This window comes from Parus major, chromosome 3 (assembly GCF_001522545.3).
Source record: "Parus major isolate Abel chromosome 3, Parus_major1.1, whole genome shotgun sequence".
Classification (NCBI taxonomy): Eukaryota; Metazoa; Chordata; class Aves; order Passeriformes; family Paridae; genus Parus; species Parus major.
This window is the reverse complement of record NC_031770.1, coordinates 11348550-11376515: the sequence shown is the minus strand read 5'-3', so window position 1 is coordinate 11376515 and position 27966 is coordinate 11348550. Positions and strand designations below refer to the sequence as shown.

At 50.5% G+C, this 27966-nt stretch overlaps 3 protein-coding genes across 7 annotated transcripts in view; 2 read left to right on the top strand and 1 right to left on the bottom strand.

Moving 5' to 3' along the window:
* The first annotated feature begins 18 nt into the window (after positions 1-18).
* RRP36 (ribosomal RNA processing 36) lies at positions 19-9485 on the top strand. Of its 2 annotated transcripts, none has more exons than XM_015622538.3 (8): positions 19-211; positions 3289-3427; positions 6725-6791; positions 7571-7675; positions 7798-7872; positions 7972-8089; positions 8303-8552; positions 9128-9485. In XM_015622538.3, exons 1-7 carry the CDS (start codon positions 34-36, stop codon positions 8440-8442), a joined length of 822 nt encoding a protein of 273 aa, XP_015478024.1. In that variant the 5' UTR covers positions 19-33; the 3' UTR covers positions 8443-8552; positions 9128-9485. The 2 variants fall into 2 exon arrangements, with proteins under 2 accessions (XP_015478024.1, XP_015478023.1); XM_015622537.3 differs by having other exon boundaries at positions 8303-9042.
* A 918-nt stretch (positions 9486-10403) lies between these two features.
* LOC107202156 (transmembrane protein 121-like) lies at positions 10404-13981 on the bottom strand. 2 transcript variants are annotated; one of them, XM_015622535.2, is made up of 3 exons: positions 13906-13941; positions 13438-13541; positions 10404-12232 (listed from the first exon to the last, which is right to left on the bottom strand). In XM_015622535.2, exon 3 carries the CDS (start codon positions 12229-12231, stop codon positions 11299-11301), a length of 933 nt encoding a protein of 310 aa, XP_015478021.1. In that variant the 5' UTR covers position 12232; positions 13438-13541; positions 13906-13941; the 3' UTR covers positions 10404-11298. The 2 variants fall into 2 exon arrangements, with proteins under 2 accessions (XP_015478021.1, XP_015478022.1); XM_015622536.2 differs by lacking the exon at positions 13438-13541 and having other exon boundaries at positions 13906-13981.
* Positions 13982-19544: 5563 nt separating this feature from the next.
* The window catches only part of LOC107201884 (phosphofurin acidic cluster sorting protein 1-like), a 53207-nt gene continuing 44785 nt past the window's right edge, over positions 19545-27966 (top strand). For 2 of the 3 annotated variants that reach the window (XM_015621872.2, XM_015621871.2), the window contains exon 1: positions 19615-19732. In XM_015621872.2, coding sequence (XP_015477358.1) covers positions 19641-19732 — 92 coding nt within the window. In that variant the 5' untranslated portion in view covers positions 19615-19640. Of the gene's footprint in view, positions 19733-27966 lie in introns of all 3 variants that reach the window. The other variant, XM_015621870.1, reaches the window with a different exon arrangement.

Genomic DNA, 27966 nt, shown 5'->3' with positions numbered 1-27966 from the left:
GTTCCGGGGGCGCGGGGCCGGGTCGGGGGAGCGATGGGGCCGGGACGAGGACGGGGACGGGGACGAGGACCAGGCGCCGCCGCCGCCACGGAGAGCGAGGAAGAAGCGGCCGCAGAGCAGCGGCTCGGGAGGCTGGAGCCGGCCGAGGAGGGCTCTGGTGGCAGCGACGACAGCGACGACGGCGGGAGCGTGGCGGGGGCTGGCGGGAAAGGTGAGGGGGCCCGGCGCGATCGAGGTGTCACGTTTGGTCCAAATGGCCAGATGGCTCGGTGCCCCTCGTGTTCCAGGTGCCGCATCCCTCCCTCGCCTGCCCAGCTGAGCGGCTCAGGATCACCAGCAGGGTTTGCGCTGGAGCTGGCTCCGGGGTCCGTGAAACAAACACGTGTAGGGGCCTCTGCTCCCCAGTCGCCTTCCCAGTGCGTGCAGTCACAGAACCACAAAATGGTTTGGGCTGGAAGGGACCTTAAAGATCACACAGTTCCAGCCGCCTGCCGGGGGCCGGGACACAGCTCGCACTAGGCCAGGAAGGTGTCACACGTGTCTGGGAGAACTGCTCTGTGCCAGTTCAGATGTGCAGGAGCTCGGGAGGCCCTCACAGGACAGGAGAATGGAAGAAACAGGCTTTCGTGGCTGTGAGCATAGTGTGGGGTGAGATTTGGGAGGTGAGGGTTCTCATCCACAGCAGCAGACACAGTCTGGTTTCGTTGAATGATCCAAGTGAGAGTGAAAACCTTACGAAAAATACGGCAAAAGCCGTATTGTGAGGGAGTGGACATGGGTGTCAATGGCAGGGCACAACAGAGCATGTCACAGGTGTGAGGAGTCACTGGTTGCCTTGTGAAAGGGTCTCCAGGGTGGGGCTGTGGGGCTGTGGGGGAGGCACATCTCTAGAGGTGAGCTTTTGGCAGTGCGATTCAGGTGGGCAAGGTGCCCCACCGTCTGTTGCAGGCATTTTGTTTTCCTCTGGTGAGGAAATGGTGAGCAAAGCTCGGAGAGAGGATCACCGACAGGCACTCTTTCCTTCCCACAGCTGGATAGGAATGGAGACAGCAGTTTTGCTTTTGCCATCGTCAGGGCACTCTGTGATCTTGTTTCTGGAGCAGAAGGAGTTATATTAGACTCCAGCACTGATTTTGTCTCAGCAGGGAACAACTGGGCAGATATCAGGTATTTCTTTAGGCCATCTGTTCTTGCATCCTGGATGCTCTGATGTGCTCTGCAGGTTGTATAGCTCCCTGCAGGTTCAGCTGAGGAAGGCATAAGGTGTCCATGTGTCACAGGTGTCTGTGGGAGGAGAGGAAACACGAGGAGGCTGTGCTTGAGAGCAGGAAATGCCCCTGTTATCAGCAGGTAACAGTAGCTTATCAAGAGGTGCAAAAAGAAGGAAACAATTCACAAAATAATGGATGAAGGGAAAAAATGGCAGGAGGGAAAATTAAATGCACTACAGAGACAGCAGAGAACAGGTAAGTTATATTCTAAGGGAAAAAAGGAATGAAAAAAAATGGGGAAATTAAGTCCTCAAGAAAGAATGCAAGGAACAAGGAAAATAAGCTAATCCTGCCTTTTTAACCAGAACCTTTTCACACACACAGTTGCCAAATCTGCTGCCCAGCAGTGAATGGCTGCTGGAACCATTCACTTCTGCCCCCAAACAGACTTCTTTTTTTATAGTGATGTCCAGTGATGTTTTTATCACTGTGAGTGGTTAATTCAATCTCCTACAAATAGGCAGTAGGGTGTATTTAGTGGGCTGATACTACTGTGTGGAAATAATTTTCCCTGTTTGGTTTCAGGTAGTCAGATTTGGTCTCCTGTACCAGTATTGAAATACTTTATCTGTGGAAACTCTGCATGCCTTTGCTGTGACTGATTTATATGAAATCTCCTTTTGGTACCTTTGCTAAATGGTGCATCTTTTTATGTGGTGTTTTTGTCTCATTTTAATTGACATCTTGTGAGCCTTTGCTATTTAAATAGTATTGTTTTGGAATTGCAGCCAAATTAAATATGGGAGCACAAGTGATGGTGCCTTGTCTTCATCAAGTGCTGAGAGTACCTTCCACATCATTATTCCTTTCTTTTAATGCTTTCTTTGTCCTTTCGACTGTCCTTGTTCAGAATTTGGATAAGGGGGGGTGTTTAGGGGAAGCAGTGCAATGAAATCATGCTGTATTCACATTTCCTTTGTCCCTTGTGCAGCAGACTGGATAGTCACTGTTCCCACCTCAGAGCACTAATGAGCATCATCAGAGCAGAGTTCCTGAGCATTGAGAACAAGCAAAATGAAAACATTTATTGAGGCAGCTCTTGGCTGTGCCCATTATGTTTTCTGGATGATGAGAGTAGTTTCTGAAAGTCTTGGTTATTGCCAGGATGAAAGTGCCTGGGATGAGTCCATGCTCTGAGCCAGTGTGACTGACCTCATGTTGCTTCCTGCATTTGGCAAATCACATGCAAACCTTGCTCATGGAGCAGTTTTGTGTTTGTGTGGGAGTGAGTGGGCTACAAGAGCAGCTTGGGGGGCACCTGGCATCCAAAGTATCACATACAGGCTGTGATTGTCGCTGCTGGGGCACAGTTGGGGTGTTTTGTATTGCAAAGACTCAGAAGGGCCATGTGCCTGTCATTGCTCAGAGGTGCTGAGCAGGCAAACGCCACCTAAGTCAGTTTTGCCAAGGCTTTCTCTTCCAGAAGGGACACAGTTCAAACCCCTTCTGGCCCTTACATGAGAGTGGAATGAGTATACCCAAGTGCTGACTGAAGAAATGCTTTCAGTTGTTGGTTCTGAACGCTGAGAGGTACAAATCTAGAATAAAGAGTAGTATGGCAATAATGAGATGATAATATTTTTGCATTCTACTTATAAGAAGCATTAAAGGTTACTGACACTAAGGGATATTAAACATTAAAGTGGGAAAGTCAGGACTGAGAGGTGACCCTTCAGAATTCGCAGTGCCCACTGTAGAGCTCGTACTGCTCTTTGTTCTGGGTAAAAACTTTGTACTGGTCTTGTGTGTGCTGTTGAGTGGAGAGAGAAGCAAAGACACTGAGGAGAGGAGGAGGCTGCTCTATTCTAGTGGTAAAGACTGAAGTAATCAATGGGAGAGGAATTGAAGGCTGAGAGATGCAGTGGTTTCTTTCTGCCGTGCAGAAGTTGTACAGGGATGGCACCACTATGCTCGTGTCACTGTCTCAAGCTCTGAGACATCCCTCTTGGTAGAGTTTGGGGGCGAGAAGTGCCTTGAGAAGCTGTTCAGTTCAGGTGTGTCCTGTGCTCTCTTCCAGATCAATCTGACATGTCTTTTGAGGAACTCCTGCGGGTGCAGAGTGATGCAAGGATGAGAGTGAGCAAGAAGGTGCCTGGTGGGAAGAAAACTGCAAAGCCTACCAAAGCTACACTGAAGCAGCAACAAGGCAAAAAGGGGTAAAGAGGCTCTTTTGCAATCAGAAAAATGTGTGTGTGTGCTCTCTGCATTCCAGAAATTACACTGGGAGCTCCTCACAGCAGTGGTGTTGCCTTGGACCTGGCATAGATCTCCTTTAATGTACTGGACAATAATGCCTGTCACTTTAGTGTTTCTTTTGGGAATGGTCTGGTGCTGTTTTCAGAGCTCTTAATATCCTGTCTTCTTCAAGTCCCCAGCAGCCAGCTGTCACTTGACAGTTAAATTGACACTCAATGCCTTTATATCCTCTATATTAAAGCACTTGTAACCCTTGGCACAGTGTGCCTCTCCAGCTCTATGACAGTGTCCACTGTGACCTGAAATAGCTGCCCTGCTGGTTCCTAAACTCCTTCCAGCTTATCAGTATCTTCTGCCTGGCTCTCAGTGGCTGGAGTTACAGTCACAGACAATTGTTCTGGAATTCCATTCATCCTTCTGCTGCTGTCTCATCTGTATTCTATCTGTGTTCATTTTCCTTTTTTCCCTCTCTACAGTACTCGCCATCACAGACTTTTTCCTGTATTCAACACAACAAAAGCTGTCATTGCTTTTTTACAGTTCTCCACAGGCCCTCACTTGTAAGAGCAATACCCTTACCCTTTATTTGCAGTATTTAGCTAGTTTTCAGTCCTCAGAGTGGCACCCAAGTGATTTGAATGAGTTTCCTCTGTTACACTGGCACTCCCTAAATTATTTCTGAATCTCTGCTCAATGCACTAGCAGAGAACACAATATACATTTCTCTTGCCATAAAGAGTTGATTAGGATAATGTTTCTGCTCTACTTTTTACCCAGGACTCTGGGGGATTTTGTGTAGTGCAACATCTTCTCACAGTGTCTCTATTTCTGCCACACAGTTTGCATAATTCTGCTTTTGTTTAATTCCTCTAATCCTTTAAGTGATGTATTACTGTAAATCCCACATGCTTTTTCTCTCATGTTTTTGTTATGGAAGTGAGCTCCTTAAAGAAAGGGCTTCAGGAAAATCCTCTGGCACTGAGCTGGCTTCAGCAGTGACTCCAGAGCACTGTGCAGGGTGGTAGCCTCTCACATACACTGAACACTGCCCTAAGAGGGATTTGTAAAACTTGTGCCTATGGGGTTGTGCTCCTGCCCCAGTGACACTTGTGGCTGGGTGTGGGTGCTCTCAGCAGGTGGTTCACAGGTTTCTCATGTTTCTGATGAACTTGCCTGATGTACTGACAAATCACAGGATGCAGCACCCAAGTAATATGGGGAGAGTAATACCCACTTTATCCTGGCCCCTCCATATGCCTGAAACATCAAGCTGTGAAGGCCTGTGTTGCAAGGAGAACTTCTTCCCTTAACTGTTGTTGTCACTGTGATTGATCCTCATGGTCCTGATTCATTGTGGAGTCTCTTTCAGGACATGTGCCATATGCTGTGCAGCCCATTTTCCTGGGGGCTGACTTTTTCTTTACTGGTATAAACTGGGCTTCCTCACTGAGCCTGGCCGCAGTGGAATTGACCTCTCTCTGTGACTACAGAAATTCCCAGCTTGGACACTGACAAGTCCTGAGGGAGCTGTTAGATCTTACTGCTCAGCTACTCTCTATCATCTGTGAAAGGATGAGCAGGAGAGATGCCTGAGGTCTGGAGGGAAGCCAGTGTCATTCCAGTCTTCAAAAAGGGCAAGAAGGGAGGACTTGGAAAACTACAGACCAGTCCTGCAAAGGTGGTAGAGCGCTTCTTTCTGGAGGCCACCTCTAAGCATGTGGAAGAAAAGAAGGTTCTTGGGAGAGGTCTGTATGGATTCACCAAGGGGAAATCATACCAATCTGGTAGCCTTCTGTGATGGCATGACTGGCTGGGTGGATGAGGGGGAAGCAGTGGATGTTGTGTACCCTGATTTCAGCAAGGCTTTTGACACTGACTCCCCTAACATCCTCTTAGGCAAGCTCAGGAAGCATGGATTAGATGAATGGACAATGAAGTGGATTGAGAACTGGCTGAATGGCAGAGCTCAGAGGGTCATCATCAGTGGCACAGGGTCCAGTTGGAGCCCTGTCACTTGTGTCCTTGGGGGTCAGTACTGTGTCCATTATTGTTCAACTCATTCAATGACCTGGGTGAAGGGGTAGGGTGTCCCTCAGCAAGTTTGGTGACAGCATAAAGTTGGGAGGAGTAGCTGGAACACAAAGGGGTGTGCTGTCATTCCATGAGACCTGGACAGGTTGGGCAGGGAAGAACCTCCTGAAATTCAACCAGGGCAAGTGCAGGGTCCTGCACGTGGGGAGGAACAAGCCCAGGCACCAGCACAGGCTGGGGGTGACCTGCTGGGCAGCAGCTCTGCAGAGAAGGACCTGGGGGTGCTGGTGGACACCGAGCTGTCCATGGGCCAGCAGTGCCCTGGGGGACAAGAAAGCCAAGGGGATCCTGGGCTGCATTGGGAACTGCATTGGCAGCAGGTCAGGGAGATGATCCTGCCCCTCTGCTGAGCCTTGGTGAGGCCAGTCTGGAGTGCTGTGTCCAGCTCTGGCATCCTCAGGGCAAGAGAGACACGGAGCTCCTGGAGAGGGTGGGTCCAGTAGAGGGGAAAAAAAATTTTAAAAAAATAAATATTTGGGGTCTGGATCATTTCTCCTATGACAACAGACTGAAGGAGTTGGGACTGTTTAGCCTGGAGCAGAGACAACTGAGAGGGGACCTTATCACTGCAAATATGTTAACGACAGGTGTCAAGAGGATGGATCCAGGCTCTTTTCAGTGGCACCCAGGACAAGGGACAATACTGAAACACAGGGAGTTTCAGCTGAATACGAGGAAAAACTACTACTTCACTTTACTGTGAAAGGTAACTGAGCACTGGAACAGGCTGCTCAGTGAGGTTGTGGAGTCTCCTTCTCTGGAGATATTTAGAACCCACCTGGATGCAATCTTGTGCAATCTGCTCTAGGTAACTCTGTTTTAGGAAAGGTTCCTTCCACCCCCAGCCATTCTGTGACTCCATGAGAGGAATAATCAGTGCAGCACATTTATTGATGCAGGTGGTGGGTTTTCACTTGATACAGTGGAGCTGTTCCAGGTTCTATGTAGGGTTGTTTTAACCACACATTGATATATTTGGTTGTTGTAGCCTTCTGTGGCTTTTAACTGAGTCACCTTTGCTTTCTATAGGTATCATGGTGAGGATTCAGCTAGGAGAGTCTGTTGTCCAGTAATGTTCTTCTGAGGGTCCAAATGACCTCCCAACATACTAGCTTGGGCTTCTTTCTGACATCTGCTCCTCTTAAATACATTTTTCTTGTTTTCAGGCCATTGGAGATGTCTGCTAAGAAGCCTGTACCTTTCCTGCGACAAGTTGTCCCTGTTAGGAAGAAGGTGAGAGCTGCCCTTCTCCAGTTCATGACTTCCCTTAGGCTGACAGGGCATGCACATGGGAATGGGGCTACTGCAGATGGCACAGGCTACTTCTGGAGGACAGGGCTGGACCACTGGGGAGTGCAGACAGTGACAGTGTTTCCCTGGAGAGAACAACAGGTGGGTTGGAGCTGCTGCAGGTTGAGAGTTTGTGACCCAGGCATTTCTAGAAGGTGCAATGACTGCCATCAATGACAGTTCCACTGCAAACCATGATCACTGTTCAGTACTAACCCCAGAAGTTCAGATGTCCATCTGCTTTCCAGTCTGAATGTAACTTTTGACTTATCATTGCTGGATCATTGGAATATGGTAATTTCCACAGTTAGAGACCTCTTTTTGTCCCTCCCTTTTTGCATGATCTGACCCAGTTAATCTGTGTGAAAATCTAGATAGGTTTGAGTTCCCAAGTCCATCACCTTGACAACACATATTCAGCCAGCTCATGGTCTGGGAGTTGCAGGTGTTTGACAGCAGCACTCCTGCTGCTATTCCTGGATATTCCTGGGTGGCAGACTGGCATATGGAGATGTCTGTTGCGTGGTAAACTCAATGCAGGCATTACTTTGGGGATGCCACCTTGACCATCGTACTCCATCTTTGCCAACTGCAGATACTTCAGTGGTGGGAACATAACAGTGCTGGGGAAAAAAACTGGCTGAGCCGTGAAGGGAGAGTAGGCAGGCTGTTAATGGGGTAACACTGGCTACAGCTCTTGCCTTTGCCTTCCCTGCTGACAGGTCCAGAGAGACCCTCGATTTGATGACCTGTCTGGAGAGTATAAGCCTGAAATATTTATGAAGACATACAGCTTCCTGGACAGCATCAAGAAGCAGGAGAAGGAGGTGATGCTCTGTGCCTGTCCTTGCCTGGAAGAACCTTTCTTGGCAGGGGCTACTTCTTCAAAGGCTTTTCACAGTGGAGGTGACAGGCAGGCAGTCATGCAGCTTTCTGCTCTCTTCTTCAGATGGTTGAGAAGCAGCTGAAGAAATGCCGGAACATGGAAGAGAAGGAGAAACTTCAGCGGCTCCTGAACCGTATGGTGAGTTCAGTGCAGCATCTCCTCTGTGAGGCACTGGGAAAGAGGATGTGTCACTTGAGGTCTGCCTCGATGCTGACACAGACCATCCTTTTTGTACAGACACAGCAGGAAAAGGCACAGAAAAAACAGCAGAAGTTGAGAGAGAGGGAGCTGTCTTTGAAAAAACAACAGAGGGAACTGGCTAAGCAGGGAAAGAAACCCTTCTTCCTAAAGAAATGTAAGTACTTGGTGTGAGCATGCTGCAGGAGGATCGAGAGGGCGTACTGCTGGCAGGAGTTCAGGCACTTCCACAGAGCTGTGGGGGGATTCTTCTAGTGCTGGTACTCAAGGGACAAGCTAAGCCTGGACCAGGGAGGGAGAGGTGAGGAAGGGCTGCTCTGTAGAGGTGTTTTGGGCTTCAGTTTAAACTTCATATCCCTCTCCTCTGCAGCTGAGAAGCGGAAATTGGAACTAGCTGAGAAGTATGCAGAGCTGAAGAGGAGTGGGAAGCTGGAGAGCTTCCTGAACAAGAAGAGGAAAAGGAATGCCATCAAAGACAAGCGCCATCTGCCCTCACAGAAGAACTTGTGACTGTTGGACAGTCATGCTGTTGTCTGGCACTGGCTCGTTCTGCCTTGGCAAGGCTTGGAGGATGGTTATCCCTCTTCCCAGGATCTGCCCTTCCACTGTAGAGTGATGCTGTAAGGCAGCAGAGCAGGGGCTGAACTGAAGGAAATAATGGGGTTTTTGTAGCTGAAGTGTGTTCTTGTGGTTTAGATCATGCCTGGGTGGTGACAAGTGTGTCGTGCAGATGCTGATGGTGATGACAGCTGTCTTTGCCCTTGCACCTGCTCATTTCTAACTCTAGCAAGGAAAGTGTGAGCCCTGCCCTGCACTGCTGGCTCTACTCCAGGTTCTTTCAGACTTCCACTGAGGCAGAAAAGGATGTGGGACAATGCCTGCTCAGAGCAGCAACCCTGACTTCAGGTTGCCCAGGGCTGCTTTGGTGGGATCTGGTAATGTCCAAGGACAGATGCCTTCACCTCTCTTGGTCTCTGCTCTACTGCTTCAGGTTCTCAAGATATAACTTTTTGTTCCCTCATCCAGGAAACTTGCCTGGTTTTAGTCTATGATCATTGTCTTGTTCTCACTGAAGTGCCTGGCTCTGTCTTCTCAGCAGCTCTGTCACAGGTGTGGGGGGGGGGTGGGAAAGGGGCGCTGTAAGATCTCCCCAAAGTCTTTTCTTCCTAAGGGTGAATGAATCCTGTTTCCTCAGCCTTTCCTACAGTGCTCCAGCCTCTGACAGCTTCCACATACTCAGCTGGAGTCAGCCCAGACAACCAACAGCTAACTTTTGGTGGCCCAGCATGGATCAGTATCTGGATGTAGTCTCACAAGAGATGAGTGAAGATGAGAGGATCACTCCACTCCACGTGGGCTGCTCCCAGTGATGCAGATCTAGGTGTGGCTGGCCTTCCTCATACACGGGTCATGCTGTGACTGCTCAGGTATTGCTGCTTGGGATCTCTCCTTCAGAGCAGCTTGGTTTCTCAGTGTCATCTCCAGAGTTATCAGTGCTCCTAGGAAACTGATCCTGTATGAAATAAAGTACCTGTTTTCCTTTATTCCCACGATCAGCGCTGTTGTTGCTGTTGTCAAAAGTGTTTGACCTTAGGGGAGTCAATGCCTCTCTCCCAGTATCCTACCTGCCCTCTTGCTTCTCCTTGTTCCATTTGCTCCTGACATGGCTGTGCTTACAAAGGGATGGCTCAGATGACGCCAGTGTGACAGGTCAGAGTGTGCTGGGTGAGTGACCACAGGTGTTTGGGGTCTGGAGACAGGCCTTGCTGGGAGCAAAACATGCAGCAAGGAGCAGGTCAGCTGGCCTGAGGGTGTTGCTGAACCACTTGTCTCCACTGTAGTTCCTGTGGGTGATGCAAGTTCTGCTCTGTTGAGAGTAATTAGTGGAACTGGGGGACACAGTAGACATGGGATGTGCCAGTTTGGCCAGAGACCTCCTGCCAGGACCTCTCTGAGGAGTCATGGGACACTTCTCAGCATTCCTCAGTCCCTGTGTCCCCATCCCCTGCTGCTTGTAGGTCTGGTGCAGCAGGTGCAAGGCTGGTGCATCCCCAAAGTGGTCCTGGTTCCCCCTCCTGCGCCGCTGGAGCTAAAGGTCTTCCTGCTGAGGCCTGTGCCTGCCTGCAAGGAGGACATCCTCACTGGGATGGCACCTGCTTCTGCTCAGCACAGTGGTGGTAAGCAGTGAGCCTGTGGCCCATGTGCCTGCCAGCTCCTGGGCCCAGCACCCTCAGCAGGACAAGCCCTGGGGCACTGCCCAGCTCTGCCAGGACTGAGCTGCCTCTGGGTTTTGGGCAGGAGACAGCATGGAAGCACCAGCTCCAAGGGAAGCAGATGCTTCCAACATCTCCAGAGAGCTTCTTTCTGCTGTGGAGCTGCTCTTTCCAGCAGCCTCCCAGTCTCAAGCAGCTGGCTTATTTTCCTTGTTTCTAAGATGTGGGGCAGACCTGCTCTGGTGTCCCTCCAGGTGGAGAGTGGGGACTTGCTGTGGGTGTCCTTGGGCATGACAGGTCCCAGTGGATGTGACTGTGCTGGTTGCACAGGAGGTGGTGGCTGACAACGCTGCCACACACACCTGGTCAGTGACACCCTCGGAGCCCGCCAGAGGGTCACAGGACCTGTGGGCCAGGAGGAATGGCTTCAGACCCAGTGGCCTGGGATGCTCTCCCCAGGTCACTGAGTGAGCCTCTCCATGTGCTCTGCAGCTGAACAGACAGCCAGTCACACAAGGCCCCCATAGGAGTGGGGGATGATCTGCCTGCTGGCAGGGACACAGACATGAAAAGGCTGCAGGGCTCAGGTCTTTTATTGCAAAGAGGGAGATACAAAAAAAGGACAGTCACCCCTTTTTGGGTCCCCCCAGGCCTGCAGCTGGCTGAGAGGGGTGACAGCAGGGGGAGGCCCAGGCCTTGCTCCCCCTGTATGGGGACCTTGGCTCACACAGTGGGGAGCAGGCTGCTGCCAAGGACCACACTGAAGCCAGGGCCAACCACAACAGAAAAGTGGGTGACCTGCTGTGTCCCTGTGTGGCACCCTGGCTGGCCAGAGAGCAGTGCTGCACGGGGAGCACCGGTAGGGAGCTTGGCACAGGGTATGGCTGCCTGGCCTCACCCAGATACAGTTCATGGCAGGCAGCCCCGGCCTCCTCCCCTGCTCTGCTGTTTTATGAGGTGGGGTGCAGAGGTTCCACAGAGGCTGCTGTGGGGGCCCTCACCATGCACCCCTCGGGGCCCTGAGCAGTTTCACCCAGAGGAGGAGGGAGCAGGGTCGTTACCCTCTGTCCAGGCAGGGAGCTATGCAGCCTGCCTTGGGTCTGTAGGTACGGCCAGGCATGGGGATGCCCAGGCTGTAGCTCCTGCTGGCTCGTCACGTGTTGTCCTGGGCCAGCTCCTCGGGGCAGGCAGGTTGGTCCCGGGCCTTGCGCAGCCCCGTGGGCGGCTGGGCTGGGGTGCTGTGCTGCGGGTCCGGCCCCGGGGGCGTGTGGTGCTGATGCCGCTGGTACTGCACAAACATACAGACCTTCATCCCAATGGCCAGCATGTTCTTGCCCATGAAGATGCTGGAGACCCGGGCATCCCTGAAGAAGACCATGTTGCTGCCTCGGATGAAGATGGTGGTGATGTTGACGGTGAGCATGCTCAGCATGGGGTACAGCATCATCCGGTGCGGCACGATGCCGATCCCCTGCATGCTGATCTCGCACAGGGACACGCACGGCAGGACCAGGAGCAAGATGTAGCAGTAGAAGAACATGATGCCCTCAGCCCAGAGTGGCAGCCCTTTCTTCTGAGGCTCCCACAGGTTGGCCTGGATGTCCAGCACATCCAGCATGTCCACAATGACCCAGAAAAGGCGGTTGCGGAGATCTTCCTTCTTCTTGAATGTTCTGACGTACTCCATGTGCTCTGTGGCCACCAACAACACGTAGAGAGCTGGGATGCAGATGGAGAGCAGCAAGGTCAACGCTTTGCGGGCTATGAGATCCAAGCTTTTCCGGTCAGCTTTATAATTCTGGTATACAAAGTAGACTTTGATCTCCAGAACGAAGACATACAGGAACCAGAGGATCATGGCATATCCTCGCTTAGCTGTCTTTACCTCTGCCCCAACCCAGATAGCCACATAGCGGAGGACCAGCAGGAAGCATATGTCACCCACTGCCACCATGACACAGATGCCCAGCTTCCTGGAGCCCTGGCTCTGCTCCACCAGGTAGGCATCCATGAGGACGAGGCTGGTCATGATGAGCACAGTGGAGAGGCACACATGGGGCTTGCTGACAGGTGGTGGGGGAACCATCCTGCACAGAGGAACAGGGTCATCAGGGAGTTGCTAAGATTTCCTATCCCCGCCCTTGGGCCCCCTTCTGCCACCCGCTCCTCACCAGCTATGGATGGCTGAAAGAAGGGAGGGAGCCATTCATAGATTTCTCCCATCTCATGCGCCTGGCTTGTTCCAAACCTGTAAATTTCTAGCCAAAGAGCTCCTGAGACCGATCAGGACATCCTGGTGGCATGTGCTGGCTGAAACCCAGCTCTTAGGAAGCACATGGTGGGGCAGGCTGGACACCTGAGACACTTCAAGTACTTGGGATCCCACTTCCTCTTCTGGTAGCTCATCACACTGACTAGCCTCTGCCACCATGAAGGGTACATGCCTTATTTTCCATAGCATTTCCCAGCCAGTGGTACTGCTTATATTTTTCCCCACAAGGCATGTTAAGACTAGACTTATGTGTTTAACCCAAGAAGGCCTTAAATGCTATTATCCAGGACTGCTCTTTTTAGTCTCCTTATTTTCACGTACAGCACAAGATGAAGCCTGGCTTTTTTAGCCTTGTGGGGTGGGAGGGAAAAAATTGGCCCAGTATTCAGCTTCCTTTAAGTTCACATCCCCCAGGAGCTTTGCCTAGAGCTATTTGCCAATGCCCGCCCTATCCCAACACCATAAACTGAAAGCAAGGAAAAGCAGCATGAGCCCACAGCTCCAGGACGCAAGTTACTCCGCAGCAGGCTCTGAATTTCTGTGGGATGCTCAGCATTTCTGGGCTGGGGCAGAGCAAAGCACTGTCCCCAAAAGCACCCTGCCTGCCTTGTACAGCACCAGGGCTGTCAGACTCCCTCCCCCTGACCAAGCACAGCTGCAGGCAGCTGCCTTCAGCGGCAAGGAGGGAGGACAGAGCCGGGGCCTCACCAAGCACAACTTGGCAGCTGCTCTGGAGGGGAGCCAGCCCCCCGGATGAAATGGAGGATGAAACTGGGCTGATGACTGTGTGGCACAGTGCTTCGCGAGGGCTGCCCACGCAGAGCCCGCCTCTGCCACGCCTGGGCTGCGCAGGGGCCCTGGGACACCATCCTGCTCATCCAGGGGGCAGCGTGCGGGTGGCACTTGACCACGGAGCAAATGCTTGGGAGCAGGATGGAGGCCGCACGGTTAATGGTCACCCCTGCACATGGATGCTCCTGGTGCTGAAACTGATGGCACAGGGCCGTGGGCACAAGCTACCTGAACTCCTGCTTTTTGGCTGAGGGAGCAGGCGTCCGGCGCAGTCGTGCATCCCTGGGCCCAGCAGCATCCTGGCACGTTGCGGGAGGCAGCGAAGCCTGAACCTGTCAGACACAGGTGCCTCTCAGGGGGAGGGATCAGAGGCCGGTGGGCATGGGGGGAGCCCGTGGATGTGGCACATCTGGAGCATGCCACACGGCCGGGGGCTCACCCGCCCGGCCCCCCACGGCCTGGCCGAGCCTCCGCGGGGGCTGGGGGTACCCCAGGCCCCGGCTCAGCACGGCCCCGCCGGACGGACGCCCGCCCCTGGGCCGCCCCGCCGGGCTCCGTCCCCTGGGAGCGCCGGGGCACCCCCGGCCCCGCCTGTCCCGAGCCCCCCGCCCACATCGGCCGGGCCTGCCGGGGGCAGGCGCTGCCCGCCGGCCGCGGGGGCTCGGCCTGCCGTCCCCCCCCCCGGGTTTCGCTTACCTCGGGCGGCTCCCCGGGGCGCAGGGCAGCGGCGGCGGCGGGCCCGGGCCCGGCGCGGCATCGCCCGGCGCGGCCCGGCGGCGGCGGCGGTTCTGCGGCGGCGGCGGCGCTCGGCCCCTCCCGGCGGGCGGCGGGCGGGGACTGCGGCGGCCCCCGCCTCACCCGCGGGCCCGGCACCGCCCGCCGCTCCTCCGGGCCCGCTCCCCCTGCCCGGGCTGGCTGCCGCTGCCCGGCTGTCCCCGTCCGCTCCAGCCCCGGGGCCACCGCCTGCATCCCCAGCCGCCTCCAGCCTCCCGCCCCGGCCAGAACCGGAGCCCGCAGGGACGCAGCCCAGCAGAGGCCCCAGGCGAACCCGTGGCGCCCTGGAAAGCCCGGGCTGACAAGGATGTCTGCCCTCCAGGAGGGACTGGAGCCGCGACCTCTCCTTGCTGGGCGGAGAGGGCAGAGGAAACCATGCACCTCTGTGACCCGACACCCAGCCTCGCCGGGCTCTGGTACAGATGGGCTTGGCACCACCAGAGGCTTGTGTGCAGATATAGCAGGCCAGGGAAGGCAAAAGGTTTTGATTGCCTTGGTGGACATACCTCTCTGCAGCTGCTCTTCTATCAGCCTGAGCAGTTTATTGCATTTAACTCCAAACTTTTTTCTAAGTGACTTAGTCTTAGCTACACAGGGAAGGTATTTCAGTGTATTTCCTCTCTGACTTTTAAGTGCTCATTGTAGATATACATATTTCAGAAGATGGAGAAGCTCTAAGACCTCTGGAGATGGATTGTGAGCAAAACCAAGCTTTGACCTAAGAGCAAGGACAAGAGCAAGTGACAGAGTGCCAGAGGAAGTGCAGCCCTCCTTTCATCCAGCTGCTGACAGAGTGGCTGTAGGTCCCTGTTGGATCTAATGCCCTGGGACATCTCAGTGGGCACCAGGAACATATAAATCCTAGCTATGGTGTCCTTGGCAAATGCAGACACTGGACCAGCATCCAGGCTTATCTCAAGTGTCCCACAGTGGGTATGGACTGGTTGACACAGCTCTGTGTGAAGGGAGCAGAGGTCTGGGTTAGACAAGTGCAACAAGGTAAGGAGTTGGGCTGTGTGAGCATTCTCCCAACCCAGGAATAAACAGCAATCCCCAGAAGGGCTGAAGGAGCAGGGCAACAAAACAGCCAAAGCAACCTGCCTTCAAAAATGAAAGGAGACCTTGCAACTTGAGTGGAGAACAATGTGAGGCACAAGAGGGCAAGGTAACAGTGCAAAAATCTTTACTCTGGGACACAGAAGCACTGGTTCTCACTATCCAAGCAGTCTCTTGCAGCATGCAGGGAGGAGCAAAGGGCCTCTGTCCATGGAGGGGGACACCACAGAGGTATCCACCCAACACAGGCAGGAGAGGGGTGCTGGAGCAAGCTCCCAAGCAATAGGGCTAAAGACAAGATGATTCATCCATGAGCTGGAATCATAAAACCCCTGAGTCTCCACTAGAGACTAGGACGGGAGGTGACAACATTTGCGTGGGAAGCAGCAAAGAGCTGCTTTAACAAGGCACATAAAAATAAGGAGACAGAGCAAGAACAGATACTTCTGTGCTTCTCTAAAACACGATGCTGGAACCAGTGTGCCAGAGTTGGTATGTGGATGCATTTGTATCATAGATAAAAAGGAAGAAAACTGGAGAGGGTATACCAGGATTCCCAGGCACACAGCTGCTCTCTGGCTGCTGCTGGCTCCAGATGTGGGTGGAAGAGCATCTTCAGCTCAGCCCTGTTCTGCCCAAGAAACCTGCACCCCATCATTGGCACTGAAAAGTCCCTTTGGGCAGTGACAGCAATGCACTCAAAGGCTGTTGGGAGAGAGATGGAGAAATCCATCAGTCACGTTAACATCCTCAAAGGGGAGCTGTGGGAAGCAGGGGAAGTTCGTCAGCAAGGAACAGCAAGCAGTGACTGTAATGAGGAAAGGCTGGCAGTAGCTGGGAGATGGTGCTGAGAGCTTCAACCACTCCAAAACAGCTTTGTGGCCCCCACAGCCTGGCCACAGAACATGAGAGGTGGCTGGAAATTATGGACATCCTTCAGGAAGACAATTTTTAAAAAAAACAAACTAGGAATAGTTTCTGATTGAAGGGTGTTTTAACATTGTGAAAATGCCTAATGTGAGCAAGGCATTGGAAGGTGACATCAGAATGGAGAAGTAAAAAATTAAGTATGGAATTAAGTAAGAAAACAAGAATTAAATATACAGAGTCAATTCAAGAAACCATTTGTCAAAAATACAGAATGGAAGGAATAGAGCTAAGCAGTGGTGACAATGTCCTTTGGGGTGCAAGCTGGCCCTCAGAGAAAATGGTGTCCATCAAAAAGCCTTAATTTCAAACACAGGCACATGTGGCATCATGCCCCTTGATGGGACAGAGAGTGGGTGTTGTTACTTCTCCTGGAAGCAGCTCAGGAAGAATAAAAGACCATAATGGAAAAGCAGCACGTTGAAGGGCACTTGTGTCAAAGCTCTGGTAATACTGGGGAGGAGCTCACAGGCATGGTCCATTTGGGTAAGAGTGACACATAAAAGAAAATAAGTAAAAGGCTTTTCTAAAGGCACGTTTCAAATTGGTTACCTGGATGATGAAGAGCAAGGGTTCCTTGGATACTTTCCCTGATATCCTCAAGGATCATATCCACAATGAAGCAAACCTCAGCTGGTGGCTGGTACACAGAAAGGTCTCAGCATAAGAAGAGCTGGTAAAGCAGCTGAATATGATGACAACTCTACCAGCTTTTGTTTAAGCTGGAAGATAACCAGGCTTTGGGACTTGCAGTGAAAAATACAGGAAAATTTTGACCCCAAAGAATGAGAAAAGCCACTATGCGTGGAAGAGCACAGCTGTGGGTAGTCATGCTGTAGGCACAAAGTCTATAACATTAAGACAGGAAAAAATGAAGAGTGGGCTGTGTAGACAAGCCCCCAAATAAATAAACCACATTAAAACAGCCTGAGAACAAATGCATAAATTCATCTGAAAAAAACCAGAAAGCCAAAAAACACAAGTGAGCTGCAAGAAGTACTTGAAGGGAACTGGCTGGAGGGAAAGAGGCAGAGAAAAGCACCTCAATCCCACTGAACATCCTTCCAGCAGACACACGACAAAAAAGAGGAACCTCATCAACCAGAAGCTGCAAGTGGCAGCTATGACAGGCAAAGACAATTTATGACCTGGGGACCATACCCTGAGCTTCAACAGCTCTGAGAAAGCATCACAGATTGAAAACCACAACGCAGCCACAGGGCAGAGTGAAGTGATGAGCATCCTTCAGGAAGGTGGGGGAAAGGCTGCCCAGGGGAGCAGCAGGACTGCCAGCCCTGGGAAGTGCCTGGAAGGCAGTCACTTCAGCAGGTATTCCTGGGCTCAGCAGGGAGGTGCCTCTGGTCTCCTGGAAGTGAGCAGGCATGGCTGAAAACCTGGAGCACTCAATGCTATTAAAGTACCACACAGATAGCCAGGAATGGTGACTCAGACTAGAAAGCAAATGGACGAAAGCAAACAGTTGGGGAGGGACTGCAGTGGGTTTTCTCAGGATAAATCAACACCCTAGATCTAGCAAGCTCCTCTTGCAGGAGCAGGCACCTGCTTTTGGGAAGGGCAATGGTGATACCCAGCTGAGGTCAAACAATGGTGGGTGAAAAGTGCTGAGAATAAGGCCGTGACCATTATGTGACTCTCTCTGGCTGCAAAACCAGGGTTTCCACATTAATGGACAGAATGCTATAAAAATGCAGCTCATTCTTGGTCCAGCTGGTCTTACATCAAGGCCTCTGCTAAGTTCTCCTAGAAAATGTTCTTGGAGAACTAAGGCTGTCAAGGGTGAAAACAAAGGTCCTCTTGTGCATTAATTACTTAAGGAAAAGCAAATTCATTAAAGCAGCGATCAAACTGTTTTGTGAGCAAGTCAGGAGATCTGGGCAACTCTGCTGTGATCCATGCCATTTATCAGACGCAGAAATGGGCTAGGAAGGTGGTCAGGGAACAAGAAGTAAAAGTTTGATGATGGTTCAGATTATCCACCTAGTCAAACTGGAATCTGATGTGAATTACCAGCACGTTAATGACTAACCTGAACCTCAGCAGCAGAGGAAATGTAGAACTGACAAACACAGGTTAAAAGAAGAGGTGCAGACTACAAACTATCAGCATTCAGGAAGGTGGCTCTGAAATGTTTACTGGTAATGTTTTGAAAACACCAGTGCTGTACTCAAGATTGACAGCAGAAACTGTGGATGTTTTAGGCTGCTTTGCAAGATTTTGCTGCTGCCACTTCTCCAAATCTAATTCCTCCAGTGGTATGAGCCACATTTTACAGTCTGCCTGGAATAGCACTGCATCCATAGAAAACCCTTGACACTGCTAAATGCACTGAGAAGCACAAAGTCCCTGCACAAGCTGCAGGCTTTTCTTTGTTTTCTGGTTTGACCACTATTGACTTGGCTGTTTCTTTCACATAGTTTTCAATGCAGCTCTCAGACCATTTCTGCTTCCTTTCAGGAGCCCTCAACCAGTACCGCCCTACTCTGATGATTTGATGTCCCGTTTTTTCAAGAGGCAGAGCCATTTCAGACAGGTGCTTCTGCTGGAGACAAGGTCCAGGAGGGGAACCTTTATGCTTTCTACCAGAACAGAGTGCACGTATCCAGCTGCAGTGCCACAGGCTCGCCCTCAGCTCTGTCCCTAGGGATGCTCTGCCCCACACATGCTTTATAATCTGCGCTGCTTTCTCAGCTGTTGAAGCTCTGGGCATGGTCTCGGTCTCCAGGTCACAAATGGCTTTTACCCATGGCAGCCACCACTTGCAGCTTCTGGCCGACGAGGTTCCTCCTGTTGCTGCATTCCCCTGGAGACGTTCAGCGGGACTGAAGGGGATTTCTGCCTCTCTCCCTGTAGCGTGTTTGGCGTTCCCAGGTGTTTCGAGGAAAGAGTCAGTCAGAGGTCTCGGCTTCCTTGTAGCGCCAACCCGCCGTGCCCCTGGGTCCAGCTGCTCTGTTCCCCCTCAGGTCCATCCGCTGGCCGGCCCTACTGTTCACCCCGCTGAGGGCACCCTCTCTTCGCGGCTCCGTGGCTCTCCATCGCCCGGGGCGCTACCGCGGACGTCTCCGCCGCCACCCCCGGCACAGCAGCTCGTGGGCAGCCCCGGGGATTCTCCGTCCCTGCCCGGGTGCGGGGATGGACGACACCATCCCCGGCGGTGGGACACACGCCCAACCGCGCCCCTGGGCGCGCTCCCGCGGCCCGGGACCGATGCGCTTTAAAGGGAGCGACGCCGCACCCTCCTCCCCCCGCCCAGCCGGGGCCGAGGCGCCGCTCCCATTGGCTGGCCCCGCCCCGCCGGCCTCTCCGATTGGGCACCGGCCGCCCCGGCCGCGCCTGTCTCTCGGCTCCGATTGGCTGTTCACCATCGGTCGCGGTCCTCGCCCATTTTCCCGGCTCCGGTTGGCTGGTGCCCGCGCCCCAGCCGCGCTCTGATTGGTCACGGGCTGAGAGGGAGCGGGGGCGCGCGCGCGCGCGCGCGCCGGGGTGGAGGCCGTCGCTGAGGCGAGGGGCTCGCGCCGCCCCCCAGCGCCAACGGCGGCGGCGGCGGTGGGATGGCGGCGATGGCGGCGGCGGCGGGCGGCGCGCTGGGCTCCGGCCCCGGCCCCGCCGCGGGGCCTCCGGCGGCGGCCGGCGGGGCGGTGGCGACGGCGGCCGCGATGGCGGTGGGCAGCCCGGTGCCGGTGCCGGTGCCCATGAACCTCTTCGCCACGTGGGAGATCGACCGCTCGGCGCCGAGCTGCGTGCCCAGGTGAGCCGCCCTGTCGCCGGGGCTATGCGGAGCCCGGACACGAGCGGGGCGGGGGAGGAGGTGGCCCCTGCAGCATCCCTGCCCCGCCGGGCCGCGCTCCGGGGAGGCCCGGCCCCAGGCAGGGGCTGATGCGCAGCGTGCCCCGGCCGCCGAGCCCCCCGAGCCCCCGCTGTGCTTGCAGCGGGAGCGGCCCCGGGGACCGGCGGGGCAGGGGGGCACAGCGCTCGACCGCGGCTGCGTTGCCTCCATGTTGCAGCCTCTGGCGAGCGTGTGCCGCGATGGCCATGGATCTCAGAAGGGGGTGTATCGTCGTGGTCGTGCTTTGGAAAGCTGCTTCTTTGCCCCCGAAGTGAACGGTGATGGCTTTACAGCCGCTTCCCTGAAGGCAGGCAGTGGCCACCAGGCATCCGTGGGCCTGTGTCATCTACACTCCTGTATTCCTGTAGGAATATCCCTATTCCTCTATAGACCATAGGGAACAACATTTGCTGTGCTGCCAGCTGAACTCAAAGTTGTATCTCTGGCAAGCTGTGAGACAAGCTGAATGGTGTGGATGTCATCACTGTCTGTATGGTTAAAGGTATGGTCCAGGCTAGATGTGCTTATGAACACCCATCATGGAGCCAGGAGGTGCCTGATGCGTTAACAAGGTGGGTGGGTGTCTTTTGGCCCACGCATCTTACCAGAGTCTGATCAGGTCTTCTCATGAGAGTTACAGGGCAGGTTCAGGAAGTCACCCTGGTTCCTTGAGTCTCTGGGTTGTGGTGAGTTGTCGGCAATGATGTATTCAAGTGTTTCACAAAAATTAGAGGCGTAAAATTCAAGAGGGGGCAAATACATTCCTGTAGGGCAGCAGGATACCAGCCTTTGTGAAAGGGCTTTGTTGGATGGATGTTTAACTCAGTGACTGAGTGGCTGGATGTGCTGGAGTAGAAATGTTCCAAAATACTCCAAGCTGCTAGAGAAAGCCTCTGTGATTGTGGTGCCCAAGGGAGGATTGTGGTGCCCAAGGGAGTGCTGGGCTCGGCAGGCAGCTGATGTGAAGGAGTTTGCAACATGTGTCTGCTAAAAGCCTGTGCACCTTTTGATGACACACGCTGAGACTGTTGTGTGGAGCAGGAAGCAAGTGATCATTTCATAGCTTTAAAGTGACTTGAGGTGTTGTTCATGTGTGGGCAGGTTACTCCCAAGCTGGAATTTGGAGAGCAGGACAGAATTACCAGGTTGACTTCCTGTAGAAAAAAATTGTATATGCAGAGCAAAGAACTTAGTGATGGTGAAGGATGTGCATAAAGGTAGGCTTCCCAAATGGAAGTGCTCCAGGAGCTACAGAGCGGATAACTGCTTTGGACAAACCACAGAATGACTGAGAGTAGTGAGACTGAGTGTAGAGGAGTGTAGAAGCAGGTTACATGGGTGGCAGGATGCCAGCGGGTGAGAAGTGATGTGTAATCAGTCTGAAAGTTGTTTGTAGAACTGGTTTTTTGGCCCAGTGGATCCTGTGTCTTCTCACAAGGACAGTTTCCATTAGCATTGTGTGGATGCTTGTTCTAATGCAAGAGCTTCTTTGTGTGCTGATAGCCCAGGGGGCAGCCATCTGACACAGCTGCTTGCAGGAAACTTCTGTGAAATTCATCTGAAATACTGTCTCTGTAATATCTTCAAGCACAGTGTCTGCTAAGATGGGAAGAAGCTAATGGAAACTGATTCTTCCCGCTGAGGCCATGGCTCTAACATGATGTGCTGTCATATCTGTAGAATCAGCAGGTCTGGAGAAGTCCTGCCAGTGGCCACAGTGACCAGTGTGGGATTGGTGCTTTTGTATTTTCCAGTCTTCAGCTAGCCCAAGCTTTCCCAAGTGAGCAGTTCACAGGTGGGCACCTGTCAGGCAAGTGTTTTAGTTCACTGAAGCTGAAGGGAGCTCAAGTGCCAAACCTAAGCTGTTAATGGTGTATTTGTGCACTGTGCTTCCTTAATGTTTGCCCATATTCTTTCTCTACTGATCTGCTTGTAAATAGTATATTCTTGATGTGTTTTTCAAGGCAGGAGCTCTGCTGTACTGTCCCACTACAGGTGGGACTCACTGGTCTCACTGTGCTTTGGAGGTGGTAGTGGTGGCAAAACAGTTTCCATCCAAGGGCAATGATGCCCTTGGGCTTCTTTGTCTCTTATGCACGTGTAGTCTGCACTTTTTCATACTTGTGCATATCTGGAGAAAGAAGAACTTTGCACTGGTTTTAATGCTATAGAAGATGGTTTCTTTTTCCAGAGTCTCTGTTGCAAGTCTTGGTTGTCCCCGTGCTCCTTCTTAGGTGTTTCATTTTCTGCAGGTGCAGCTCTAGGTGCTGCAGGAGTGGGACTGGGCTGGATCAACCTTTTTGCGGTTGCTCTGTGCTCAGCTGTTAATACAGGACAGGTGGGAGGTTGTCCAGGCCTTCAGGATACCAGAAAGAGCCTGGGCCAATAAAAATGGGCAGTGGGAAGTATGACTGCATGGAATGGTTCAGTTGTATGAGTGTAGGATTTTCGATGCTTTGCAGGAGGATCTTGACTTTTTAATCTCAGCTGTATTGGAGGTTTTTTTTTCTGGCTGAATCAGGCATGTGCCACTGAACAAAGCCCACATTTGTTTTTGGAAGTTGCCTTGCTCTCCAAATGTAGGTATCATCCCTCCTGCTGGGGTCTTTCTCTTTTCAGGGCTAAGTTGAGAGAGATCTGTGACCTCTTGATGACCTTCCTATGAACTGACTGAGCATAGCCTAGACCCAGCTGCCTTTGGCTTAAGTGTCTGCTAGGGGAGGCAGAGCTGAATTTTTTGGGCAGTGGGCTATTACACAGAGAGGCAGGAGGAAGTAAACACCTGGAAATAATACAAAATGCCCTTTGCATCTTCAGTGGGGCTATCCATTGGCTCAGAATGATTGGCTTCCCATCACAATGCCTTAGAAGAAAAGCAAACTTGATTAATTCACGATGCTGGATGTGAAGCCTGCTTTGGCTAAAATAGTCACATCAATCAGCCTTAACTTCTACTCATAGTTACCTTAGTAGAAGTCTTTATGGCAGTGTTCTGAGGTGGGAGTGTCTTTATTGAGATGCCTTGCAAATGAGTCTCCTTAGGGGTAGTAGCAGATTTTTGCTTTGTAGAGATGGCCAGAAGTGAACTAGAGCTCTGCCGAGGTAAAATGTCCGTCTGCATCAAGGTAAAGTCTTACTGTGTTTTCACTGTTTTGGTCAGGCAGTACGTTGGGAAAAAAATGTGTCAAAGGACTTTGTGAAAACATGCTTGAGGTCCTGTTATTTCCACATAGTGGTATTTTCCACCTCTTTTAACAGGACTGTTTTTTTATTTTTTTTTTCTTTTAACATCTGAGCATCCATAAATGCGAGTTCTTAATTAGGAAACAAGATAAGATTGTGTGATTGTGTTCACTTTTTCCATGACACAGCTACTGTGTTTGGTGTTATGTGGATGTTGTTTCAGTGATAAGTAATCATGTTTTCTAGTTAGAGGTGAGAGATACAAGTTGTGTTTTGGTCTCTGTGTCAGTATTGCTGAGGTCAGGCTGCAAAGGCAGATTCTTCTTGTGCAGATTATGCTGTGAATGGCACTGCAAGGATTCAAATACACTGCATTTCTTCCACAATACCTTGTATCTCAGTACAATGCATGAGGAAACATTCCAAGTCTTGCTGCCACCCACACAGTGTACTCGAACAAAGTGTCTCCTGCTTATGGTAGTTAGAAAAGCATTGATTGAGGGAAATGCATGTGTTTTGGGCTCACTTCGTGAGACTCTGGACGTGTACCTTTGGGACATTACATTCCAGAAGGTGCTCTGAATTCTCTATCATTATAATTTGCAAACTTTTGTTTTGGAAAGTTACAGCCTAATGAACGTCTTCTTGGAATGAAGGCAGTTGTTGCAAGTACAACTAGAAATATCCCAAAAGTGCCAGCTAGGGTGATCCTTTGAAGTTCCATGAGGTGAATGCTCTTGTCTGTGCAACCCAGTTTTCTTGTTTGGGCAGCCAGTGTCCATTACCTGACAACTCGTGGAGAGTAGGTTAACACTTCATTTGTGCAGGTGTGGTTTTATAATTTCCATTGCCTGAGGTCCAGGAATCCTTTCAGGGACAGTTCCTGCCGTGAGGTGTGAAGGAACTCTGGCACAACTACACGAAGGGGCTGCTGTGGACTCAGGGGTCTGTTTACTCTCAGCACAGACCATTGCCTGTCTTTCCTACAACCCCTAAGAGCTTCATGGCAATGAAGAGCCTCTGAACTGGGTGTTCCTTTAAGAAATGCTTATTCCAGCTGGAATAATATGTGTTTATCTGCCTGAGATGTTCTTGAGTGGAGTCCTGGATAAATCAGACATTTTCATGGTAAACTTCCAACCTCAGCAAAATCTGTTCTGTTTGGATAAGCTACAGAGTTGCACCTCTGGGAATGTTAAATGATTCCAGATTGTTCCTTCAAAAGATACTGTGTTGCCCTGACAAACTGGTGTAGCTTCAGACCCAGAGTGCTTGGGAGAGTCCTGTTTCTTGTAGGGAAACAGTCTCTTATAACTGGTGATATGCCGTGTTTGAATTACAATTTCCTTTCAGTCCTGTATAGAAAACAAAATGTTCTAAACAGCCATCAGATTGCTTATTATCCTTAATATTGTGGGCTTGGCTACAGGCCTGCAGCACAATATGTCTCATATGTTGTCCACTATCTGTAGCTCTCTGTGGCAGTGGAGCACGTTTGGGATTTCTTCTCTGGCAGTGTTTTGTTTTTCTTCTGAGCATACAAGAAGTGAGACAAGAACTTGGGACAAGTGTGCTCTGCTAATATGATTGATGGGGGGTGTGCTCCTTGCAAAATGTTAATAGTGACTTCCCTGAGGGTTTAATTTTATTTGAAGGACCTGTCATGCTGCATCCAAAGCCTTGTTTGTGCTTCATTCATTAGCCAGGCTGTGTTGCAACAGTTGTCTGATGGCTTATCAAAAATGTTGCATTGTTCTTACTGTGCTAGGACACCACGAGTGCACATTCCGCTTCCTCTGGCATCCTCAGTCACTTGTGGCTGGTCATTAGCAGCCACGTCATTTGTATACAGTGTACTCTTCTCTGGGATCACGATCCCCAGACCTTTATTCTGTCAAAAGAATAAATTGCTGTGCACCATCAGCTTATGAGGTTCCCCTAGTGATCCATTCAGTGGTTAAGTCTGTGATGATGCTTTTGTGTAATTGTTTGAATGTGGAATGATTCTAGATTGAAAGCTGTGTCTTCTGTCAAGTTCAAAAGTTGTTTCCAAAAGAGATCCAGAGGTAAAAAACACTGCATTTTGTAGATGCCAGGTGAGCATATGCACAGAGTTATTTTCCAAATACATTGTGTTTTTATCTGGTCCAAGCTTTCAGCATCCCAGCTGATGGGGAAGCTGTGTTTCTGTTTTGGTTTGTTTTGGGTTTTTTTTTTTAACTACATCAAAGCTGGTGAATACTGTTTTGGGAAACAAGAATTGAGAGCGTCTTACTCCTCTGTGTGGGATGTGGCAGCAGGAACTTGTCTCTGCCTCTGGGGAAGCAGACAACTCAAGTGATAGTGTTCTTGTAGCTAGAAGCCTCTTAGATAAATGAGAGCTTGTTTGCATACTTCAGTATACTCATTGCAGTGTACTGGGAGGATAGATTTAATGTTTCAGGTGCCTGAACACATTGCAACTGTGGTTACAGAGACCACTCCCTGCTCTGCAGTGTGATTCAGCCCCAGTGAACACAGCCCAAAATTATGCTGGCATTTTCTGCTGGCCTGTTGCAATGCCCTCTCCTTTACAGTGCTGCCCACTGCCATCTCTCATGCCCTGTTTCTCTGTATCATGGTCTAACTCAGTGAGGGGTTCTGTTTAGTAAATTAGAACTCCTGTTGTCCTTTGTTCTATGTTCTACTTATTTACCTACTCATGCTGATTTTTAAATTTCTATTTCTTATCATGTTTCTTATTCTTCAGTGTGAACATATTTTAAATAGCATGAGATCCAAAGCCAGTGCATGTGGGATCATTTATTGGACAAAAAATGTCCATTTTCCATGCCCAGCTATGTATTTTTAACTGTTTTTCTTCATATGTGATAAATAAATTCTTACCAGTATAGGCAGTTCAGGATGACATCAGAACTCACCTCTTCAGTTCCATTTTCCAAAACTGAAAGCCACTGACAATTAGGTTTTGGACTGTTGCAATGGTAGCAGGGTTAGAATAAGAGTAACTCCCTGGTAAAGGATTCTGCTACTCTTTTCCTATTCTTTAATAGCTTTATCTACCAGGGGAGAAGATCCTGTTCATGCAAAGCCTCTTATTGATGCTTCTGCTGTTTCATTTTCAGTAACAATTCAAGTAGTGTCTCTAAATCCATATTATTTAGATAAGTGTCATTTAGATTTACTTTATTTATATACTTTTAGAAGAGCTCCTGTGTATTTAGCATTTCCCTCCATGTTCCTTCAGCTGTCTTCTTGTAGTCTATTTTCTGCCTTATCAACACATTCACTTTTTTCTCATTGCTCCTTTCCCTCAAAATGCCTGCTGATACTTTTGACACTGTTCTCATGATTTTTTCCTTGCTTCTGTCTTGACTTGCATAGCTGTAACTGAGCAATCTTTCAATCCGAGTCTTAATTTTTCCCTTCTTAAAGTAGTTCGATTTTTTTTCTCATAATTTAAAGACTATTCCTTGTGAAGCTATAGCGACCACATCTTGTTCTTGTATGTCTTATATTTTTCAGCTGAACTACATTCTTGATCTGCTTGGGTTGTTTTTTTAATGGCTTTTATATTTTTTCACTGCTAATGAATATCAGCTTTTTTTCTTCTTCTGGACTTTCTGAACTTTCTTGTATGTGCGTCCGTGAAATACAGTCCCATAAGTCGACATTTCTTTCAGTTTTCTCGTACCTTATGCTCAGGGCTGCTTGTTCCAGGTATTCCTTCCTTTCCTGTGTGCTCCTTTGTCAGAAGCACACTCTGGATTTCCCATTTGGATTTCACGTGCTGTGTGTATGGATAATTTGTTAAATTTTTCCTTGATATTTGTCAAGTCCCTTGATATTTCAAGCTTTTTTCCCCCCCACCTCTTACGTTCCTTAACCTGCAGTCAGGCAAAAGAACAACATTCCCATTGCTCTGCATTTACACTTTGTTAATCTCATCCGTGTCTTGCTGAAATGTTAATATTATTTGGAATTGATTTTATCTGTTGCTGTACTGATTTGTGAAACTATGGACAAGTCAGCCTTGTTTCAGGCTGCTGTTCCACCCACCAAGGATCTGAGCAGAGAACTGCGTTGTACAGGCACTGGTTATTAACAGCTTGTGTTGATGAAAAGCCTAAGAACAAATTTGCCAGCTTTGGTAAGAATCATTCTTTTGAGTAAAGAATCTTAACTGTGCAACTCCTTAGAATTAAACTTTCTTTAATTTTTTTTTTTTTCTCAGTTTTTTGAAGAAGCTATAAAAATGGATTCCCATGTTGGTTTGACACTCTTTCATGGACTTGTATCACTTCAGTCCCTCCCCTGTACTGTTGTCCCAGGTATAACTTCACACAGTCCAATGTTCCTGAGCCTGCAGGGATTCAGATCTAAGGTGCTTGGCAGCTCAGGATAAAAGCAGAAGAAGTGGATGGGATGACAGTCTTATGTCCTTGCTCGTTCAGGAGTAGCAAGCTATAATGAAATGTGAACTCTACATTAAGTATTACTAGGAAAACTGTTAACTACGCTTTAGGAAGGCAGCTGTGTGGCACATGATTGCTTTTTGCCAGTGTGTGTGTAGATCTTACCGGAGCACTGGATAATGGAAGGAGTTGGTGTCTATCAGTGACCTAACCCTGACCTCATTTCACCACTTTTCCCAGTTTAGCTGCATTGGCACGGCAGGCTTGGAGGTATATCCCGGTAAACTCTGCCAAATGATGAGTGTAAGAATGTGGTCTGTTCTGCATCCCCATTAGCACTTTCTCACTTGGTTCGAAGGTACTTGTCACCATGTCTTAAGCACTTGTGCTTTCCTTTCTGCAGAAAAGGCGGCAAGTGGTGTTTTTGGAATCACTGCTTTGTGGTGGTTGCTTCATTTAACACATTTTATTTTAGCCTGGAGACAGTGAGGGAGCCGTTTAGCAACAGGTACCTGTCAGGCTGCTCCAGCTGTGGAGGCTCCGAGCAGGTGCGGTGCA